Source organism: Aedes albopictus, chromosome 1 (genome assembly GCF_035046485.1).
Source record: "Aedes albopictus strain Foshan chromosome 1, AalbF5, whole genome shotgun sequence".
In the NCBI taxonomy this organism is placed as follows: domain Eukaryota; kingdom Metazoa; phylum Arthropoda; class Insecta; order Diptera; family Culicidae; genus Aedes; species Aedes albopictus.
The window spans coordinates 211,511,160-211,527,487 of NC_085136.1; the positions used below are offsets into that span (position 1 = coordinate 211,511,160).

General features: G+C 43.0%; 1 protein-coding gene across 2 annotated transcripts in view; it reads right to left on the reverse strand.

The window, feature by feature from the left end:
- Positions 1-1,394: 1,394 nt before the first annotated feature.
- The window catches only part of LOC109412429 (acyl-CoA Delta-9 desaturase-like), a 55,921-nt gene continuing 40,987 nt past the window's right edge, over positions 1,395-16,328 (reverse strand). For both annotated transcript variants that reach the window (XM_062846196.1, XM_062846197.1), the window contains exons 4-5: positions 1,819-2,314; positions 1,395-1,756 (exon numbers count right to left, since the gene is read on the reverse strand). In XM_062846196.1, the coding sequence (XP_062702180.1) occupies positions 1,545-1,756; positions 1,819-2,314 (708 nt within the window). In that variant the 3' untranslated portion in view covers positions 1,395-1,544. The remainder of the gene's footprint in view (positions 1,757-1,818; positions 2,315-16,328) is intronic.

The following is a 16,328-nucleotide window of genomic DNA, read 5'->3' on the forward strand; positions in this document are numbered from 1 at the left end:
GAAAGTTTGAAAAATGGCACCCCACTTTCTCCTACTGGGTGCCCGGCCATTGTGGAATTCAGGAAAATGAAAACTCCGACAATTGAGCCAGACAGGTTGCAGCATTGAGCTTAATAGGCCCTGAACCATTCTGTGGTGTTCCTGAGTGTACTCTTAGGATGAAACTAAAAACATCGGAAATATCTATGGTAGAATCCAATTGGAATACCACGGATACTTCCAGACAAGCAAAAAGATTTATAAGGCCGAGTGCAGCAAAAGCCAGGACATGCTAAATTTGAGCAAGAGAGGCCTGAGGGTAATAACGGACCTGATGACCGGTCACTGCCCCAGTAGGTACCATCTATACAAGATTGGAAACATCCAATCATCTGAGTGTCGTTTTTTTTCAAAGGTGAAAATGTAACCGCTGAAAATTTATTCAGCAGCTGTGGAGTGCTGTCCAATCAAAGGTTGTCAATATTTGGAAAAGGGTTATTAAAGCCCTTTGTATTTTGGAAAAGTAATCCCAATAGGTTATTAGACTTTATAAATCGAGTTGTGCCTAGTTGGGATCAAGTGTTTTATCAACCAATGTCCATCACAGCTCAATTGTGACAGGATAATCGATTAGCAACAAATTAAATATGAGTCATACCGCAATATTCCTTAAGGCTCAATTGAGAATGGCAAATGTTCCAGAACTAAAAAGGCACTTTTTCCCAAAATGATCGAAAAATCGAAGAAAATAAGAATGTCCGATTGTTTATTTAGTCAATTATGACAATCGGACACGTTAGTTTTGTTCGCTTTTTCGTCATTCTGGAGAAAAGTGCTTTTTCAGTTTTGAATGATATGCGATTCTCATTTGAGCCTTAATAATGGATGCAGTGTTTAAAAGGCTTTACAGATCGCCACGCGGCTGTGTAATTTGGAACTTCGGAATCCATCGCCAGGAAGTGGATGTTGTTCTGAACAACTTTGCCAGAGACAGAATGTTGCTATCTTGCCGAGCTTCCGAGAGAACTCGCTACAAGGGCATGGTACACATAGCCAATCTGCGATCAAAACGGGACCGGAACAAGTTGAAAATGTGGAACTAATGTATCCGCCTCGTTCTCAGCGGAAGCTGCATGGAATTCCAACGGGCACGTACACGTTTTTAGGATAGTGAAGGATTATGATGATGCAAAAAGAAAGAATGAACCAAAACATTATTTCCTGGGATATGGCAATGCAAAGTCAATAGTTCCACGTTCTTTGTCCTGTCGATACTTTTCGTTACAAAACCCTGTTGGTATAAGCAGTGTAAGCATGCACATTACCTGACACACACATGCACCTAACTTAAACAGCTGAAAACTAATTAGCATCAACTGAAATGATGAACGTCCAAATATGTCATTCAATAAAATTTTTACTGGTTTGGTGTGACGTATATGTATATTTTTTTTATCAAAAATAAGGGGTTTTCGACAACAAAAATGTTTGCAATAAATTAATATTCCATCAGTGTACAAAGATTCACATCGTCTTAAAGCTAAATAGCCATCAGTGCCTTTCAATCAGTGTAGTCTCTCGTTCTTGAGATAATGTTCACGCTGCAAATTGCACATATCCTCTGCTCCGGCTTGCTTCAAACAGTCCACGATTGGTCTTCCACTATCCACGGCCATCGTGAGTCCCTTCTTAACGGCTTCCGTGGTCATGGTTTGTAGCTTGGTTGCCATGCCCATAGCAGCAAAAACCCGAATGAAGGCAGTAGTGCATCCTGATCCTAAAATATTCGGTTGGTCAATATCATGTAGCAATATGGAAAACAGTACTTTGAGAACTTACCATAGTTACCGAATTCTCCACTCTGGTAGTCAAACGGCAACAGGTAATGATACTGTGGCCAATAGCTTTTTGTAACAACGAAAACCATGTTAGAATCACTTTGCTTGTGGTTTTTGTCCAATCCCCAGATGAAGTGAGCCGAGTTGATCAACCATGCAACGTTCAACACCAGCAGGTAACGCAACGAAAACGCAACAAAGATCGCAGCCTGCACGGTATCACCCCAGTATTCCAGAGGGGCGTTGATTGGCAGCAGGACGAACAGGATCGGATAGAGCAGCCAGTAGAAACGCTTCTGGAACATGACAATTTTGTCGGACTCGAGATCGCGCATGTCGATCTGTTCGAGCAGTTTCTCCTGACGCGGGCTGAGCTTGCGGATGTTGGCAAACACTTGAGCATGCAGGAAGTCCTTGTCACTGTAGTATGGATCGTCCGGGGTGCGGAATTTCTCGTGGTGTAACCGGTGCATTCTGACCCAGTCGTAGATGGATCCCTGTAAAGAAATGGATATGGTTTAATGTCTTTTCTTGCATTTACTAAGCTCGAATTAAAGGCCGAGTGCTTGCTAGGCCCTAGTAAGTAACCACACAGCTGAAGCTATAATGCATATGGGTAATTCTCGCTGAAACCGCTATTAACATGAAGTCTAGGATTTGCAAATTTTCTTGCTTATTCGCTAGGAAATGATAAAATAGGATGAAAACCACTTTGGTTAGGTTAAATTGATGGACCCCTTGCTTGCCAAGGGGCTGACAAGGTGACAAAAATTACGATTGCTAATAAAATTGCACCTAATTTATCGCGAAATATCTCGAAAATTCATGTTGTAATATGTACAAAACTTCACGTTTCTATGAAGGAAAAGTATAGATCTTTTATTTGAAATTGAAATTGGCCGCCATTTTGCATTTTATCAATAAATCGCGATTTTCGCTGTGTTTAAAACCACCGATTTCAAATCTGAACTCATCATTAGGAAGCTGAAAGTCTAAGCTTTTCAAAACATTAAAATATTAAGGTGTGCATTGACCGCAACAATGAAATATCCATGAAAATGTGAGCGAACCTCCTATTTCCCCATATGTTCTACAAATTGGTACGTAGGTTCTCAGATTTTTTTATGTTTTTTTTCACATATAGGGTTCATATATATATATATATATATATATATATATATATATATATATATATATATATATATATATATATATATATATATATATATATATATATATATATATATATATATATATATATATATATGAACAAAAACTAAATTGAAAAAAATCAGGGTCGCCTCATTTTCCGCAAAACTCCAGTGGAAAACAATCATTTTCCACAGACACCACCTGTTTTGAAAAAATCATAACTCAAGAACGAAGCATCGTAGACACACTTTTTGTGAAAACATAAGCGAATTTTCTCAGCAATTTAAAAAACAGTCGGAAGAACTTTTTCGGAAGTCATGAAAAATATCGAAAAAAAAAAAATTTCGGATGGAAGCTACACAAGCTATATTCTGTGAAATTTTCATAATGTGGTTTCTCTCCGTTCCTGAGTTATGAACGTGCGATTATAAGAAAAAATCCCCAAATCTTTAATTTTTTTTTTGACAGCCTATCCTCCATGATTTTTTTTCATGATTTTTTCTGCAATTAGCACGGAAGGGGCATTCTTGCAAGAGTTCCTTTTATGTGTTCAGCAGAAATTCTTCTTAAGATTCGTCGGAGAACTAGAATGTACACCGTGTCCAATAAGTTTTCATACAAAATACAAATTTAGAAAATTTCATTTTATTTCACATCTCTCTCTCTCTTCTTGGCGTAACGTCCTCATTGGGACAAAGCCTGCTTCTCAGCTTAGTGTTCTATGAGCACTTCCACAGTTATTAACTGAGAGCCTCCTCTGCCAATGACCATTTTTGCATGCGTATATCGTGTGGCAGGCACGAAGATACTCTATGCCCAAGGAAGTCAAGGAAATTTCCTTTACGAAAAGATCCTGGACCGACCGGGAATCGAACCCGTCACCCTCAGCATGGTCATTTTATTCCACATATGTGATTCATTTTTTCAAAATGAATACATGTATTGAAAGGCCACATAATACTGATTAAATAAAGCATACGGTTTAGAATAACTTTCTTTTCTATTTGTTTTTATAAGCCTAGCAGTACACTTCCAATTTCTGAAATCCGTTTTCTCCGGCACGCAAGAAAAATAATCGAATTTTTTTTCAATCTACGGTAGCGAAATGGAGTTCATAAGGATAAATTTTGAGTTTGTATCCCAAGTTATGTACCAAATAGATATACTAAGGCTGAAACAATACAGTTTTAGTGATGATATCGTAAGAAATTTGCAAGTAAGCTCAACTTGGGCTGATTTTCATGAAATAACCGATATATCAAAGATAAACTTCATAAAACGTAAATTTTGGACAAAATTCACCACAATATGAATACAAGCATGTTTTATAAGTGAGAATGGTGTGAATCAACCTGATAAGATGCAGTCATGCTTCGTTAACACAACAAATCTCATTGAAACAGGTAAATGGACATTTTTGTTTAATTTATGATTTATTTTGTACCAAATAAAACGGCTTCGTACTTTACCAATACATGATCTCATAATTTTTCTCTTCTGGTCATAATTGCTACTAGCAATGGGGAGGACAGGAACCTAATTTGTTTCAACTTAAAACCATTACTCGTTAAAATACGACGAAATAACAATGAAATGGCGTGTGAAATGAATTGAATTTGATTTTGTATGAGAACTTATTGGACACGGTGTACTGCTTCCCATGTGCTTCTTTAGATTTTTTTTCCCATGGCAATGTCCCTGGACATTGACAGAAAATCCTGTCCATGTATGTCTTTGAGATTTATTCAGAGAATTTTTCAGGAATTCCTCCTTTAATTCCTTATAACTAGTCCAAGTTTTTTAAGAACTCTAGGGACTTTCTTCCGGAGTATTACTTTAGGATTTCTTCAGAAATGCTTCTAAAAAATTCTCAAGTAATTCTTCTAGCATTTACTCAGGGATTTCTCCAAGATCTCATCCAAAAATGTCTTCAAAGTATGTAATTTCAGGAGTTTTTTATTTTTATTAAGATTCTAGCATTCTTTCAGAGATTGTTTCAGATGTTCCCCTAAGCTTTATTGTAAGATTTTTTTCCACGAACTCTTTCAGAAATTATTGTTGCAATTTCTCCAGAGGTTCTTATCAGAGCTGCCAAATATCAGTCATGTCAGTTGACTACTGATTTTGCACCATCGTCACTATCACTGTAGTGACCGGCAACGACTTGATACTGATCCACACTCCAGAGCACTATCATAGCAACTGAACTGGTATTTTTGCGATTTTAGTCAAAACTCAAAATGTTTTGTGACCATCATCAGTTCAAGTCGTGCTCTCGGTGCGATCGGACGTTTTTCGATAACGCTTTGTCTCGATCTATTATTTCGGACGTCTATTGTTCTCGCGACCTTCCATCGTCGGTTCACCTCACACCATCGATCCAGCACCGGCTCTCGCTGGTCATAAACGCGATAGTTCGACCGTTACGGTAGACGGTGAGGTGCCAAATGGCCCAAACCAAAAAGTCCGCCGTCCTCTGATGGAATACCAGAACTCCCCGGCATTGCACGAGATTCCCATCATGGCCTCGACAGACCAACAAAATGCCACGTGTTCTAACCTCAACCGTGGTTACAACGTAGCTACCTCCAACAAGTTCAGCACTCTTACCGATTGTGATGCTGACACGCCCGCCGGCATCCAGAAGAAAGCCAACAAAAACGGTAAGGAGAAAATTCCTTTGGTCACGATTACCGAGACCAACATTCCAACAGTTCAGGGGATGGCACTGAAAGCAGGGGTTTCGATGTTCAATGTTAAAAGAACATCAACAGGTGTCAATGTATTCATGTACACAACACAAGACCACACGAAACTAGTTTCGTACCTAAAACAGCAGAAAGCCAACTTCTTCACCTATGTGCGAGAAGAAGATAGGACGACTAAGGTTGTCCTAGCAGGGCTTCCCGATTTGAATATCGAGGTTGTCGCAGAAGCACTCAAAGAAGTCGAAGTTGTTCCAAAGGACATCCGCAAAATGACGCTTAAGAAAAAGCGGCACGAGGACCACGCTCTGTACCTCCTCTACTTCAACAAAGGAAGCGTGCAGCTAAACGCTTTAAGGAGAATCAAGTCAGTTTACCGTTGCATTGTCGAGTGGGATTTCTATTCCACGAAAACGAAGGGGCCTGTTCAGTGTCGAAATTGCCAAATGTTTGGACACGGATCTACACAATGCTTTCGTCAGCCACGGTGCGTGAAATGTGGTAACGTGCACAAAACCGTTGATTGCCCTCTGACAATCAGCCGAGAAGATAAATCGATCCAGCTTCCGAAAGAAAAACTGTCGTGTGTAAACTGTGGACAGCAACACACCGCAAACTTTCATCAATGCGTAAAGCGTCAGGAGTTCATCAATGCCAGGGATCATCAGCTACGTAAGTCCAGACTTCAAAGATCTCGTCGAGAGGAATTCCAATTCCGTCAAGAAGATTTCCCCCAATCCGGAACTCTTGGAGAGTTACCGCAAAGATCACATAACCACCGTACGCCGCTCTATTCCAACGTGTTGTCGCATCGTGAAGCGCCAGCAAATCGCCTCCAGTTTAAACAACATCAAACATACAGGTATCACCATGACACTCCCTCAAATCACGATCTTTTTTCACCCGAAGAAATCGTGGATATTGTGACTGACGTTTTCTCGAGGTTGAGCACTTGCACGACCAAACAACAACAGCTAAAAGTCATCTTTGAAATCACAGCTCATTACTGTTTTCCTTGTAATGGATAATTTGACGAGTAGCTTAACAATTTCATACTGGAATGCCAATGGCATTCAAAGTAAAACCCATGACTATTTTAGGTTTCTAATCAAGAACTCCGTTGATGTTTCTCTGATTTGTGAAACGTTCCTCAAACCCGATATCAAATTTGCTCATCCTGATTTCAAAATTTATCGTTTAGACAGATCTGAACGTCGTAAAGGTGGGGTCGCCGTGGTTGTGCACTCTAACGTAGCGCACTCATTGCTGCCTTCGTTTGATCTTCAAATCATAGAAGCAATAGGCGTTGAAATAGTCACATCCACGGGTCCGATTTCTTTAATCTCTGCTTACAATCCTGGAGGAAACAGAGATAATAATTCATTTTTACAAGATATTCAAAAACTTACGAAAATACGCAACAGTTTTTTCATTTGTGGAGATCTGAATGCTCGACACCGTTTGTGGAACTGCATTCGAGCAAACACTGCAGGAAATATTTTGTTCAACGAGCTGCAATCTGGAAGTTTTGTAATTCATCACCCACCATCATCGACTCATATACCAACTGATCCGAACCGTAGACCTTCAACTCTTGACTTAGTATTGTCAAATGGCTTGCACTCAATATCGAACTTACAAACTATCCAAGATCTTACATCTGACCATATTCCTGTGCGATTTGAAATTGATTCCACAACGATTAGCTATTCTCACCCCAGATCCATTCCGGACTATACTCGTGCCGATTGGAGAGGTTTCAAAACTTTTTTAGATGAAAACATCGATCTGCAACAACTTGATTTGAGCTCTGTTTTCGAAACATTTCAAATTGATAACTATATAGATTATTTTACAACCATCATTCATCAAGCACACGACCGGTTTATCCCCCGAACTGTTCCAGATAGATTCAAGTTGATTCTACCTGATGACATTCTTTTTTTGATACGATTAAGAAATAGTCGACGAAGACAATGGCAACGTAATCGTAGGGACCAATACTTAAGATCCGTATATAACTTCACATGCAATTTAGTCAAAAAGCGCATTGATGAGTTAAGAAACAAATCATGGTCAGCCAATCTGCTGAGCATGAACAATGATCAAAACAATAATAAAAAGCTTTGGAAATTCTGCAAAATTTTAAAAAATAAGCACAAATCCATTCCGCCATTATCAAAAGATGGTAAACTACTGATTACTGACAAAGAAAAGTGCGAAGAGATAGGAAAACAGTTTGCTGAAGCTCATTACACTACCTTCTATGATGCAAGTCCCGTAGATCATGAAGTGAATACGACATTCGAAAGCTTTTTCGCGAACCACAGAGACCCTAATTTCGACCCCCACTATTTAGTGAAGCCTAAAGAAGTATCAAGTTTCCTGAAAACTTTAAAAAACAACAAATCACCTGGCTTCGATCAGATTAACAATCGATGTCTCAAAAGATTATCGCGTAAAGCTCTAGTGCTTTTAACATTCATTTTCAATGCGTGCATAAAACTGAATTACTTCCCCTTGGCATGGAGACATGCTAAGGTTATAGCGATTCAAAAGCCAAACAAAGATCACACCAGTTCAAAGAATTATCGTCCTATTAGCCTATTGAGTAGTTTAAGTAAGATATTTGAAAAAGTTTTACTCAAACGACTCAATTATCACATTGCAGAAAATAATATAATTCCTAACACTCAATTTGGCTTTAGAAGCGAACACTCAACCGCTCATCAGTTACATCGTTTAACAAACAACATTAAAAATCATAGAACCATAAAGAATTCTACCGGACTAGTTTTGTTAGATAACGAAAAAGCTTTCGACACGGTTTGGCACAAAGGGCTGATTTTCAAAATGATCAACCTGCAGTTTCCTGTGTATCTCATAAAATTGATTCACTCCTTTTTATGTGATAGAAACTTCGTGGTGACGGTAGGTTCTGAATCTTCTCAATTACATTTCATACCTGCTGGTGTGCCCCAGGGGAGCGTTCTGTCGCCCTTGCTGTATAATATCTATACACACGACATCCCAGATTTTGCAGGATGTGTACGATACCAATTTGCAGACGACGTTGCCATATCATCGTCATCGAAGGACCCAGTAGAAGTGACTATAAATCTCAACGCTAGCCTAGTTCAATATTCAAATTATTGCAAAAAATGGAAAATTAAAGTTAACGAAAACAAAACTGAAGCAGTTTTTTTTACGAGATTCAGAAGCCCTAGGAAACTCCCAAATAGAAATCTAAACTTTAATGGTGTTGATATACCATGGAAGGATGAGGCAAAATATCTGGGTTTGATACTAGATAAAAAACTTACTTTTCAAAAACATACTCAATACATACTTGAGAAATGTGAGAAACTAGTCAGAATTTTGTATCCTTTTATTAATAGAAGATCAAAATTGAACACTAGAAACAAAATTCTGCTTTATAAAACAGTATTTAGATCAACTCTAACATACGCTTCAATAGTCTGGTCAGAATGTGCTCTATCTCATAGAAAAAAGCTTCAGATTTTCCAAAACAAATGTTTAAAAATGATCCACAACTTACCCTCATGGTTTTGTACTGAAGAATTACATGAAATGAGTCACATTGAAACATTAGATCAGTATGTTAATCGAATGAAAACGAATTATTATCAGAGATGTGCAAGTTCTTCATTTGATATGTTACGTGCTTTGTGTAATTAGTATTAAGGTCTAGTTTTTAAGTTCTCGATCTGTTCAATGGTGAGGTTTTTTTTTTCATCTATATGATTGTTTTCCTCTATTTTAATCCACTTTATTTTTCCTAAATCATTGTAACGCAAAGTGCGAAAACAGATTTACTGTAATGATGAAAGGTTTACCCAGCTCATTATACTAGAATTAGGAATTTATTGTATTATATAACTTTAATTATGAAAATAAATATGATTGATTGATTGTGACCATCATACGAAACTTTTTATTCTGTACCACATGTTTAAATTTCATCACTTTAAGTGTTTATTTTGATTTTTTAACGAATTTTTAAGATGGTCTATCAGTTATATCTACCCACCATCGCAACCAGTCCAGTTGTGATGGGAAAAAAAAGTGACGGTGACGCGGTGACTCAACAGAGCACACGCTGACTTAGATCGCAGTCAGCCTATCAAAATCGGCAGTTTGCCTACCATTGATAGTGACGGAGACCAACTCTGGTTCTTCCTCTCCTCCTCTTCTTGGCGTAACGTCCTCACTGGGACAAAGCCTGCTTCTCAGCTTAGTGTTCTATGAGCACTTCCACAGTTTTTAACTGAGAGCTTCCTCTGCCAATGACCATTTTGCATGCGTATATCGTGTGGCAGGCACTAAAGATACTCTATGCCCAAGGAAGTCAAGGAAATTTCCTTTACGAAAAGATCCTGGACCGACCGGGAATCGAACCTGTCACCCTCAGCATGGTCATGCTGAATACCCGTGCGTTTACCGCCTCGGCTATATGGGCCCTGGTTCTTACATCAGGGATTAGTGTAGAATTAGCATCTAAGTTATAATACACAAAAATAAAAACTAAAAAAAAGGAATTGTTTCAGCCATTTATTCAAAATTACCCAAAAATTTTCCGTGTCCATTTTTTGGAAGATCCTCCATAAGGGTTTCTCCAGAAGATTTCCGCTAGGGATTAGTTAAAATACATTCAAACTATTCTTCAGGGATTCTTAAAAAAATCCGGCAAAGCCTCGTGTTCCGTCTAACGACGGAAGCGAGAAACACTGCAAGCAATCCATTCCAAAATCGTACAGCCTATCAGCGAGCGCCACGCGCCCGCCAGCGTGACCGACACCTACGAACGTATGTCTGTTCGCTGTTCTCCCCGAGCTCCAAGCAACAGCAGCCGCAACGGTTGCATGAGAAAGTTTTCTACCGACCTAGGGTAATTCATGTATTTTGGACAGGCTGAGGACAACGTTGAAAAAATCGTCCCCTAGCTTCTTTAGAAAGCAATTGATTATTATGCAAAATTGCTTAAATGCTTATAATAAGATTGTACGTTGCGTTCCTGGTGACAAAAACCTTAACGAAAGTATTTTAAGCTGAGAAAATCACAATTTCCGATCGCCTGTATGAATTGCATTTTGGACACCGAATATATGTTTTGGACACCCTCAGGTATATATAATTTGGACAGGGCAATTATCTCAATGTTTAGTCATGAATACTGCTAAATCATGGAAGTAGCATAAATTAACAAATATTTTCTTACAAATAATCAAATTTCTCCGCTTAACAGGCATCTATTTTAATAACTATTACAGTTTTTCTTAAAATCTATGAAATATCGCCAGACCCACAGAGTACGCCTCCAAGTATGCAATCGCACAGCATCCCCATGTAGTTCGTCAGATGACCAAAATATATTTGCAGTAGAAAACTTGAAATGTATTTTGGACACCACCTATTTTAAGCGTTCTAGATGAATGTTAAGAGATTGGCTGCCTAATGCTTCTTTGTTGAACATTTTTCATTGCAAAAAGGCTTTTAAATTTCTTACAATTATTAATTTAACTATTTTGAGGTGAATATTGTATGTGACTGTGAAGTGTATGTCGTCTTGCATACCTGTGCATTTGAGGGGTTTTAGAGAAATAATTTACATTTTCGATAATTTTGAAGTAAATTCTTAATTGTAAAGCGTATTTTCAACGTAAGTCATCAGAATAGGGTCTATTTGATCCAATAATCGATATTGAGAAGTATCTACTTTTATTAGCTCTCCGGAACAAGGCATACATCGCCGTGCATGTCCAAATTATATACATGTCCAAATTATATTTTTTACCCTACCGATCGGACGCGCAGCAGCCGCAGCAGTGAAAATTAAAAATACAAAGTTATGTAGAAGAGAAAAGAAGAATAAATGTAGTTTTGTAAGCGTAGCCGTTCCGTGTTCTGGTTTTCTCCACCCTAGAAAAGTTGGCCCTTGCCAAATCCCCTTCCGCGAGAGTGATTCTCCCGTCGCGAAGTGTTCCGCCGTGTTTGCCCCCGCAAAATTGACCATACAGTCCGCTGCTTTTTCGACCCACACCGCTGGGCTCGAACATCTTTTCCGTTCCGAACCGGATCATCAGTGTGTGAAGTGATTTCCCGTGAAGATTTTGCCCGGATTCGACCGCCGACCGAGCGGTGAATCCCACAAGAAAACCCCGTGAAATTCCCTTGGATTGTGCCGCCGCCCGAGTGGCAAATCCGCCAAGAAAAGTGTAGTGAAAGTGAAGACGATTCTGCCTGAATCGCACCACCATCCGCGTGGTAATTCCCAAAGAAAATCCCTCAACTGTGCCGCCGCCCGAGTGGCGCAGGGGAAAAGTGCAAAAAGTGTGACGATCCTGCCCGGATCGAGCCGTCGACCGCCCGTGTCGTCGGCATCCTCTGTGGTGAAAAAGAAGAACGCACACGCTGTACAAGTTTGTGCGTGTTTGGCGAACACGAGACGAGCTACGCTTGGTTGGACCAAAGTGGAAAGTGGACCAAATGAAAACATTGCTGCTGCTGCGAGTGCCCGAGCAAAAAAGTTTGGACTGAACAGTAAATCGCGAAAACATCGTCGCGAGTGATTTCGAGTGCGTTTGCGAAAAGTTTGCACAAGTTGGTGCAGTGCGCGGTCGCGACAAAACCAATCTCGAAACGCGTCCGAAAGTGACCAACTGCGCGCAATCCCGAGTAAGAAGAGCGTGAAGAAATAAACAGTGATAAATGCCGGTGACCCGGTCGCAGCAAAAAGAAAACGACAGTGCTGATCAGCAGCACCAAGAAGTGGTTCCAGAATCCGCATCCGTTGCTAGTTTTACTCCGTCGTTCCACGGATTTGCTGAGTGGGAAACGGCAATGGATGACGCAACAAGGAAGGAGTTTGAGAAAGCCGTTCGGCAGCGTGCCCAAGTGAAAATGAAGCTGGTGAGGATTAACCGAACACTGGCCAGTAACCAGGAAATTGGCTTGGCGCAGCTGAACGTGCTATCGAAAGGGCTCTCCGCTACCTACGCCGAGTTCAGTCAGCTCCACACCCAGATAGTGGGGCTGGTACCGGATGAAGCGATGGAAGAGCAAGAAAAGGAGTATGCGGATTATGAAGACATGCACTACGCCACCTCCAACGTTGTCGAAGCGCTGATTTTGGCAGCGAAAACAGCGAGTTCTCCAGTACCTCCGGTAAGTACAGCAGCGCCTCAAGTGATCATCCAGCAACAACCACTGAAGGCGCCGATTCCGACGTTCGATGGGACCTACGCCGCCTGGCCCAAGTTCAAGGCGATCTTTCAAGATCTCATGGACAACTCGGGGGATAGTGACGCCATAAAGCTCTATCACCTCGACAAGGCGCTCATCGGCGAGGCAGCTGGTGTACTGGATACGAAGGTCCTTAGCGATGGTGACTATGACTACGCTTGGGATATTTTGACCGACCGCTTCGAGAATCAGCGTGTCATCGTAGAGACTCACATCCGTGGGTTGCTGTCCCTCAGGAAGATGACATCCGAGACGCACAAGGAACTGCGTGCGCTCCTGAACGAAGCCACCCGCCATGTAGAGAGTCTTCGTTACCTCGACCAGAACATGACCGGACTATCGGAACACATCGTCGTGTATCTGATCGTCTCCGCGCTGGATAAGTCAACCCGAAAGGCCTGGGAAGGTGGCCAGAAGAAAGGAGAGCTTCCCAAGTACTCTCAAACCATCAACTTCCTGAAGTCCAGGTGCCAGATCCTGGAAAACTGCGAAGCAGCCGTCCATCCAGCGAATCCCAAGGAGAAACCGAAGCAGCTCCAGCCGCTTCCGAAGAATCCACCCCAGAAAAGCCATGCAGTTTCCGCTACGATATCGCAAGCCTGCGAGCTCTGTGGCGGCCCTCATCGAAATGTTCAGTGCACAGCATTGGAAAAGCTGAACCCCTCCCAGAAGCAAGAAAAGGTCCGAGCTGCAGGAGTATGCTTCAACTGCCTGCGTAAAGGGCACCGCTCCAGAGAGTGTCCTTCCGATAAGACGTGTCGTAAGTGCCAACGCCGGCATCACACGCTGCTCCATGATGATGGAGCACCCAGCCAAGATTCGAAGTCCAACGTTTTCCTTCCCGTGGAGTCAGTGGTAAGCCTACCGCCGGTTTCGTCTGTTCCGGCTCAACCGCAGTCGGCGCAGAAGAATGCTCCCGTGGACCCGCCCGTGACTACCACTTGCTCGTCGAACTTCGCCCAGTCGTCCAAGACGGTACTGCTGCTTACCGCAGTGGTGCAAGCATTTGACAAAAAGAACCGTCCGCATCCATGCCGTGTCCTGCTGGACAGCGGCTCCCAGGTAAATTTCGTCACCGAAGAACTGGCCAATCGCCTTGGTCTCCCAAAACAACCAGCCAACGTCCCGATTACTGGCATCAACGCCTTGCGCACCCTGGCTCGCGACAAGGTAACTCTGAAGATCAAGTCTCGAGTTTCTAGCTTCCAGGTCAGCCTCGAGTGTCTGGTAACGCCGAGAGTGACGGGCACGATTCCGTCGTCCAAAATCGACGTTGCCCAGTGGGAGATTCCCGATGGAGTGGTTCTAGCCGACCCCGAGTTCCACACACCAGACAAGGTGGACCTACTGATCGGCGCAGAACTGTTCTTCGACATTTTGAAGCCAAGCCAGCTGAATCTAGCGGACAACCTTCCGCTCCTGCGAGACACATACTTTGGGTGGATCGTATCTGGTGTCATCGTTGAACCGCTAGTATCCAACGTGTCCCTACAAGCCAGTCATGCCTCCGTGAACGACATCGAGCGAATGATGCAGCAGTTCTGGCAAATCGAAGAAGTGCCCGATGTTCCCAAGCTTTCGACCGAGGAGTTGGCATGCGAAGCCCACTTCCTTTCTACTTACCAGCGAGACGAGAATGGAAGGTTTGTCGTGCAACTGCCGTTCAAGGAAAACATCGACCAGCTAGACGACTGTCGCGCTCTGGCGCTCAAAAGGTTCCTGATGCTGGAGAAACGACTTGCCCGCAACCCCGAATTGCAGGCACAGTATGTGGAGTTCCTCCGGGAGTACGAAGCTCTTGGGCACTGTCACGAAGTCCGTGAAGCCGAAGACCCTCCAAACCAGCAATCGTACTACATGCCGCACCACGCGGTATTACGGCCATCAAGCTCGAGCACGAAATGTCGTGTTGTGTTCGACGCCAGCGCCAAGTCGTCGCCATCCGAGCTGTCCCTGAATGAAGTGCTAAAGGTAGGTCCCGTAGTACAAAACGACTTGCATTTCATCGTCCTGCGGTTCCGGAAGTACAAGATTGCCTTCTCCGGAGATGTTTCCAAAATGTACCGCCAAGTTCTACACGCGCTGCAAGACCGGCGTTTCCTGCGGATCTTCTGGAGACCCCACCCGTCGCAACCGCTGCGGGTCTTGGAGTTATGTACCGTTACCTACGGTACAGCATCGGCACCATTCCTAGCCACACGGTGCTTGGTGCAACTGGTGGAAGAAGACGGCGATGCCTACCCAATCGCCTCTCGCATCGTGAAGGAAGAAACGTATATGGACGACGTGCTTTCCGGTGCAGACTCGGTGGAAGAAGCCATCGAGGCCCAACGACAACTCCAGCAGCTACTCCAGCAAGGAGGGTTCCCGATCCACAAGTGGTGCTCAAACTCCGAGGAATTTCTCGAGCACATTCCCGAAGAAGACCGTGAGAAAAAGTTGCCAATGGAAGAACGAGGAGTGAACGAGGCCATCAAAGTGCTCGGTCTGCTCTGGGACCCGGGTGCCGACACCTTGTTCATCGCCAACCACCCGAAACCGTCAGCTGAAGCTGATCAACAAGTGACGAAAAGAAAGATGTATTCGGAGATCGCCAAGTTCTTCGATCCTCTGGGTCTGGTGTCGCCGGTAATAGTGTTGGCGAAGCTCCTGGCTCAGCGACTTTGGCAGTTGAAGACCGGCTGGGACGATCCGGTCGACGAAGTCACGGCGCAAGAGTGGCACGAATTGCGAACCTCGCTGTCACATTTGCACCACATCGAAATTCCAAGATGCGTAACATTCGACGGAGTGATTGCATACGAGCTGCATGGGTTCTCCGATGCCTCAACCGTGGCGTACGGGGCCTGTATCTACCTGCGCAGCCTCTTTGCCGACGGCTCTGCGAAGTTACGACTCCTCACCAGCAAATCGAAGTTGGCTCCGCTGCATGACCTTTCCATCCCTCGGAAGGAGTTGTGTGCAGCTCTCCCGGTTGGTGCAAAAGGTGCTACCAGCCCTGTATATGACGTTCCGGGAAATTGTGCTGTGGTGCGACAGTACGATTGTCCTGGCCTGGATAAGGAAGCCGCTCAACCAGCTACAGCTGTTCGTTCGAAACCGAATAGCTGTCATCCAAGAAAGCACTAATGCCTACCGATGGGAGTACATCCGGTCTCTACGAAACCCAGCTGACATCGTGTCCCGAGGCCAACTACCCGAAACGCTGAAGACCAACAGCCTCTGGTGGAATGGGCCCGATTTTCTCCATAGAGTGGTGTACGACATCGACTCGCCCGAGATCGTTCCAGATGATCAGCTACCCGAAATGAAAGGAGTGATAGCCAGCCCGGCTGTAAGTATCGAACCATTTCCCTTTTTCTCCAAGTTCAGCAGTTTTCGGTCCATCCAG